Raw genomic sequence first — 7,455 nt, forward strand, 5'->3', positions numbered from 1 at the left:
AATCATGCTATATATACTTTTTTATGATTTGCTTTTTTTACTTGGTACAGTCCTTTTTGGGTTAGGGTATAGAGATACGCGCAGTTCTTTGAATGGATTTATATTCTTCTGTTATATCATAATTTTCTTATCCATTCCCCTGTTGGTGAACACTTAAGTTGCATTAAACATCCTTTAAGCATTTATCTTTGCCCATTTGAACAAATGTTTCTGTAGGATAAATTTTAAGAAGTAGAACTTCTAGATCAAACATATGACCGTTTATATTTTAATGGATATTTTGGGGCTCTACATAATGTTATATCGATGTCCTGATTTTTATAGGAAATAAAGTTAGTTTTAAACTTTCAGAAGTTTTAACGAGGTGATGTGTCACCATTGATGTATACCAGTTTTTCTAATATTAGGTTTCTAGTAATCTGAAGATCTTTCTTTTAAATGACAGCTTGTTTATTCTTGCAGTGATGGAATGGGGGGATGATATTAAAGCAATTTCAAACGATGAAGCAGTGATGTTGGTGAATCACCAGGCAACAGGGGATGTGTGTACTCTGATGATGTGCCTCCAGGACAAAGGACTGGTAAGCCATCTGAACATGGAAGAAGACCACACAAAGGGGAGGTCAACAAACAATCATTTCAAGTATCTTACTGTGGCTTGGGACATAGACTTTAATATGTATACTTTCCCTGAAAATTTAGAAAATTTTAAAAAGAAAAATGTGCATAATTCTAAGTCACTCCAGGAGCGGAATTTAGAGACTTAAAAAAAAATAACTGTGATAATGTGAATTATATTTCTATAAAGCTATTTTTAAAAAAATAATAACTGAGGGAGCATTTTCTCAATTTGTTGAGAGCTTACTTCTGGGCGTGTCCTCAATTTGGCTCAAATAAACTCTTAATAAAATTGTCTATAGGTTTGGATAAAAATGAATGAATAAATAAATAAATAAATAAATAAATAACTGGAATGAAAGCAAAGTTAATATGGTTTAAATTGGGGGCTGTCTTGAGGTGAAAAGGTGGCTTGCCAGTTTGAGAAATACAGGACACAAAAAGCAGTGTTGCTTAAGTTAGAAGAGTAACATTGGTCAGTGAATTCAAGGATCTTGGGGATCTTTAGCCAAAGGAAAAGAAGGTAAATATTATTTTGGATTTTATTTACGAAGCATATTGAAAGGAAAGGTATTGGGCTCATTTTATTCAGTGTTATTAAGGCTCTGTTTGACCTGTTGATTTATATTACTTACATTGAGAACTAAAATATATCTATAAACTGGGTAGGTTTAAAATAAATTATCTTGTTTTAAAGGAATTATCACCCTAGAAGTTAAAGAGGTTCTATTCATAGAAAACTAAATAAATAGAAAGTATACAAAATTAATGGAGCTAATGTTATTTGCCCTAATAGTAAAGAAACAAATTAATAGATATTTGTTAAGTGCTTCATATTCATGGTCAGTGGCTGTAAGTGTAGAACACCATCCTATAAGACATTTCTTTCCCTCCTCTTAAAGGAGCTACCAGTTCAGTGGTAGATGGAGGGCGGGTATAGCAAACAATACTGAGTTGCAAAATGGGAAGTTCGTATTATCGATGGCAGATGAGCTCACCATGTACTTGATGGCTATAGAAAACCCGGTGGAGGCAGGAGGACATAAACGTGGCCTTGCAGGAGAAGTAGAATTTAGGCAAGGCAGAGTGGTGAAATAGGGGCCTTCTTCCTTAATGAAACAATCTGGGCCAGAACACCGAGGCAGGAATAAGCCTGGTGTGGTTGGTCCTAGAGATTGTGTGGGTCAGGGGTCAGAAAATGAGGTGAGCGTTGAGGAAGATAGGTTTGATTATTTTGGAATCTGTTTTTCATGATTATCTAAAAGCAGAGGCATAATCATGCTGGAATGTGGACTAAATTAAATCCTTTCTTACATTCAGAGTCTTGAATTGTTAAAAGACTTTCACTGTGTAGATATATTTGTACTTACAGTAATATTTATTGCCTGTCCCCTAAATTCATGATGTTAAAATTTGGTAAAAATTAGTTTATTTGTCTTTGTATAAAGAGAATCCCCAATTAGCAAACATTTTTATTCTTACTGATATGATAATTACATTTATAGTGATTATTCTGAGGGCCTACAGTGTCCTTAATTGGTTTTTGAATCTCAAAGAATGATTAAAATGGTCAGTGTAAATATGCCTGACATTATCACTCTAACTCCAATTTGGCATAGATGATAATGGTATTAACCAGAGTCTTAGTTAATCTAAAATTTGCTAATCATGTGGACAAAAGAAAGTTTGGTTTGTTAGCTTTTGTAAAAAAAAATATTTATTTTTCTATCCAGAATAATTTTGTTTTTATTTTCAGATTAGTTATATTAAACATTTTTTATGATCTGATATTGCTGAACAGTTTGAAATCTTGAAGAAACTTTTATCTTTTTTCATAAAGCAGTAATTGAGAAATATAAAGCTGGAAGTATTATAATTTTTACCTCTTGCCTAATAAGTTAAGGCAGTATTAATTTACAAGTATGAACGTTTACTTGATTTATTGTATACTCCATGGTACATACTACATTCCAAGAAAGTACTCTCAAAACTTAGAGTTGGTTAGACTATAGTCAGGTTTCTTTTATCCAACATTTAATTATTTCTTGTTTTTAAATATTTTAGGTTGTTGCTCAAATGATGTGGTTGATGGATCATATTTTTAAGTACACAAACTTTGGAATTGTTTCTCTAATTCACGGAGACTTCTTTATAAGACAGGTAAGTAATGAGCATATTTCTTCACAGTGATAGCCTGATCAAACTAATTTTTTATTGTAAAAAGAGGTGTAACAAAACCAATTATAATAGGTAGAGCCAGTTCTGGTATCTCAGAGAGCTCTTCTTCTGAATCTTTGTTTCTTAAATCATTTATTTCAATCTGAATTCAAATATGCATAAGCATTAAAATGTTGACAATGTAAATACTCTAATCTCTACCCTCCTCCTTTTACCTAAACAGTACCATGTTTGGTAAACATTTATCAAGCACCTGCCACATTCTCAGCTCTTCTACTTCTTAGCTGTGTGACTTGGACAAGTTACTTAAACTCTCAAAGTTTCCTCCTTTTTCAAATGAGAATAACAGGTGTTCCCTGCATATGGTTGTTATGGGGGTTAAATGAAGTAACTCATGTGAAGCACTCAGAACAGTGCCTGCTGCCTTCATCATCATTTTTATCATTACCACTACTGTCATCTATATTATCACCATTATTTTTATTTACAAGTCACTGTTATACTTGGCATCTAAATAAGCAGTAGGGAGATCATTAAAAAAATAAGATTACCAGTAGAGAGATTACCAAATAAATAGAGGAAATATTTTGAGAATTCATAGTAGGAAAAGTGAGGACATCAGATTTCTGTGAATCCAGAAAAACTTTAGAAGAAAAGATGATAGTTGGTATACATCTAAAGAATGAGTATGGGTTTGCTAGAAGAAGGTGGATTGGGAATGGGCCTCAAGCATTAGGAATTATTTTGTGTAGGAAAAGGAATCATACCCTCTTATTAAGTCAACACTACATTACAGTGTTTCCCTGAAACGCTACTAGTATCACACACTTTATTTTCTCAAAAATGGATAACTGAAATATGATATGCTAGCATTTTTATGTATGTGATATTAGTACTTAATGACTAACTGGTGAATCTAATTAAGCCTCTCCTAAGAACCAGATTCAGAAATAAGCTGGAAATGTGTACAGAAATTCTAAGATCGATGGAAGTAGGTATCACAAAACACACTTTACTCCAGACAGTTTCACATACAGAACATATTTTTGGTTTTGCATGCTGTGCAATTATCTAGTTTCTTCTGGAAACACCCCTGGTTCGTCTGAGTAGAGAGATGAATAGCCACACACACTGGAACCTCAGCAAGAAGTGGCAATGGGGATTGACCACAAGGCTGAGACAAAATAAACAGTGATCAGAACAACAACGAAACTAGCCTATAACAGCATCCCAGAGTGTCACTGGAGGGGAAGACAGCAGAACCAACAACTGAAGCTTTGCAGTCTAGGGTAATCACGATGAAAAACTAGCTGAGCCCTTTGCATTATGGGAGTCTAAGGAAATTATTGAATTTATTGTGTAGTATAACAATTGACCCTAATATGACTCCCAGTTATCAAGAAGAAGCTAAATTAGGCATGTACTTTGAGGGGATAAAAATAGAAAATAATGTACTCTAGAATATTTTCCTTCTTATTACAGTGTAAAGTTTTGCATACTTAGGGACATTATTTCAAAATATTAGAGAGATTTGCAAATTCATTTCTAAAGAACAATATTTTCCCCCTAATAGATAGTAATAAAAATCTACAACATGGAGGGAGGGGAGAGAAAAAAGTATTAATGGTAAAGAAAATCTCTTGGGACTTCTGCCAGACAATTTTGACAAGGTATTTCCAAGAATATTAAAAATATTTTACACGTAGTCTTGGGAACATAAATACATAACACTTAATCATAATTCAGTAAGATAGCTAAGAAAATACTTGTTTTGCATGTGGAATAATTTAAAGACTGAAAGCATATAAATTATTTTGGGGAGCTTCTGTGATTTGTTGGCTGGAAAATTATTAGCAAACTGATTATACTGGAAGAAAGAACCTTTGTGATATTTAGTTGTGGTTTTGGGGCCTTCCTGTAGGTTTTTCTGGATTCCTCCTTTCAGCCTCCCAGTCATCTTCTTTCCTGTCTCTCTCTGACAACTAAGATCCAGTGCATCAGTGTCCTGTTAGCTTCACTTTCAGATTTTCTCCTGAATATATCCACTTCTCATCAATACACCATAATTGAATCTCATCAAGCTCCTTTGTCTGGACAACTGCCATAGTCTCCTAATTTATCTCCTGTAGTCTGATGTCGCTGGAGCCAGCAGATTCTTTTTTTTTTTAATGTAGATAAGATCATGACACTCCCTGATTCAGAACTATCCAATGACTTCCTACCCCAAACGCTTACCAAGTGCTAGGCCCTGTCTTATCTTTTGTCTGCCTCTGTCTGCAATTTCCATTCCTGCTGTGTCTTCCTCATTCATCGCACTTCAGCCATACTGGCCTTGGTACAGTTCTTTGAACAGCCCACGCTTGTTCCCAGCTCACCTGGAATACTCTGCCTCTCATCTTCACATGGCTTGTTCCCTCACATTATCAGCTCCTTGCTCAACGTTCACTTCCTTGGAACTGCGGTCCCTGACCCTCTTGACCCTCTCTGTCCTCCTCCTCTTTTTTTCCTAGCGCTTGTCACCAATTGAATTTACATTTCTTATTTACTGTCTTCCCTGCTCCAGTAAGCTCTGTGAGGGTCCCTTCTCTATCTCCAGTGTATAGGACAGGGCCTGGCAAGTAGAAGGCACTCAGTGAACAGTCACTGAATTGATGAATGAATAAACTTTCAGGGGCAATTAGAGCAATTTTTTCCTTTAGTAAGAAGGGTTTATTTATATAAGTGCTGATACCTTTTTACCAGTATGGTCAAGATGGACAGTAAGAGGGGGGAAATCGTTATTCTCGTCTATGACTGAGTTTTACTTTAGAAGTCGTTATATTTATTTAATTTTATGGCATTTTAATTTTAAATGTACCTATATTTATGTGTCTGTCTACCTTCTAGGGAAAATCTCATCGTGACCAACAGCTGCTGCTTCTCAAGAGGCACCTAGAAAATAATTACAGGAGCAGAGATCGAAAATGGATTGTTTTGTTTCCAGAAGGGGGCTTCCTCAGGAAGAGGCGAGAAACAAGCCAGGCATTTGCCAAGAAAAATAACTTGCCGTTTCTTACACATGTCACTCTGCCAAGGATTGGGGCAACAAAAATTATTTTGAATGCACTTGTAGCACGACAGGAAAATGGAAGTCCAGCAGGAGGAGATGCTAAAAAATTAGGTATGATGGTTTTTAGCATGTTTGCCTTTGTTGGAATTAAAGGATTTTCTGGAGTCTCAGAAGATAACATTGTTGTTCTTTTCTATACTGAGGGAGGTGAAAATATAATTTTTGAATGTTCTTATTTATAAAAGTAGTCCATGCTTACAATAATTTTAAAAAATAATACAGAAATGTGGGCCGGCCGAGTGGCTCAGTTGGTTAAGAGCTTGCTCAAGAGTGTGAACTCTGAACAACAGGGCCGCCAATTCGATGCCCACATGGGCCAGTGAGCTGTGCCCAAGCTGAGCTGCCGCTGAGCTGCCAACAGGTGTCAGGATGGCTCAGCTGGTGAGAGCACATGTTCCTAACAACAAGGTTGCCTGTTCAAGATTGGTGGGGGATGGTGGGCTATGCTCACCCACAACTAACATTGAACACAGCACCTTGAGCTGAGCTGCTGCCCGGGTGGCTCAGGGGATAGAGTGCACGCTCTTAACAATGAGGCTGCTGGTTCGACTCCCACATGGGATGGTGGCAGCGCCCACCCGCAACTAATTGAACACAGTACCTTGAGCTGAGTGGTGTGACTGGACTTGGAGCTGAGCTTGCTGCGCCCTCCACAACTAAGATTGAAGGACAACAACTTGGCTGTTCCCCTTTTCCAATTTCCCAACACTGTTTCCCTCCCCCAGTTCCCCAATAAAATCTTTAAAATAATAATAATAATACAGAAATGCATAAAGATAAAGGTGTCTTTTCCCTATCTTACCTGTCCTGACTCCTGGCCAGCCCCACTGCTGCAGTAAACATTTCTGTAAATATGTTTGCATATTTGTGCAAGTATTTCTGTGAGGTAGATTACTAGAAGTGGAATAGCTAGATTAAAAGATATAGGAAGAAAAGTGACTAATTTGTAAAACTAATCATAGATATGCAAATGAAAATAGTAATGATATATATCTTTTCATTTATCAGATTTAGAAAGGTTTTTTGTAATACAGAGAATGAATGTAATGCAGTTGGGTAGTATTTATTAAGAGCCTTAAAATATTTATAAAAGACTCAGTTATTTTACTGTAATTGATACTTATCAAAAAGAAAGAATCTGAAATACTGGTAAAGAAGTTTATCACAGCATTATTTATAATAGAAAAAAAAATTGGAAATAACCAGAAGGCAGACTGGATAAGTAATTATCAAGTATCCATTCAACAGAATACAACTCAGCCATTACAAATGATGTTTATAGAGCGTTTTTACTGGCTTGGAAAAATGCTTATGCTCTATAATATTAATCGAGTGGGAGGGACATATAACTCGGGTGAAAACAATTTGAGCTGAAATATATAAACAATAAGGCAGTAGGAAATGAGTGAAAAGAAAGATACCAAAATGTGAGCTGGGACTGCTTCTCTGAGTAGTAATATTATGGATGATTTTTTTCTCATATGCTTTTCTGGAATTTTTTTTTTTAAGATTTTATTGGGGAATTGGGGGATGGGAACAGCGTTGGGGAA

The 7,455-nt window shown here is 35.8% G+C and overlaps 1 protein-coding gene across 2 annotated transcripts in view; it reads left to right on the top strand.

Moving 5' to 3' along the window:
* The window catches only part of LPGAT1 (lysophosphatidylglycerol acyltransferase 1), a 64,406-nt gene that overhangs the window by 29,068 nt on the left and 27,883 nt on the right, over positions 1-7,455 (top strand). For both annotated transcript variants that reach the window (XM_019635542.1, XM_019635543.1), the window contains 3 exons: positions 463-581; positions 2,683-2,778; positions 5,683-5,956. In XM_019635542.1, the coding sequence (XP_019491087.1) occupies positions 463-581; positions 2,683-2,778; positions 5,683-5,956 (489 nt within the window). The remainder of the gene's footprint in view (positions 1-462; positions 582-2,682; positions 2,779-5,682; positions 5,957-7,455) is intronic.

Source organism: Hipposideros armiger, unplaced genomic scaffold (assembly GCF_001890085.2).
Source record: "Hipposideros armiger isolate ML-2016 unplaced genomic scaffold, ASM189008v1 scaffold_22, whole genome shotgun sequence".
Lineage (NCBI taxonomy): Eukaryota > Metazoa > Chordata > Mammalia > Chiroptera > Hipposideridae > Hipposideros > Hipposideros armiger.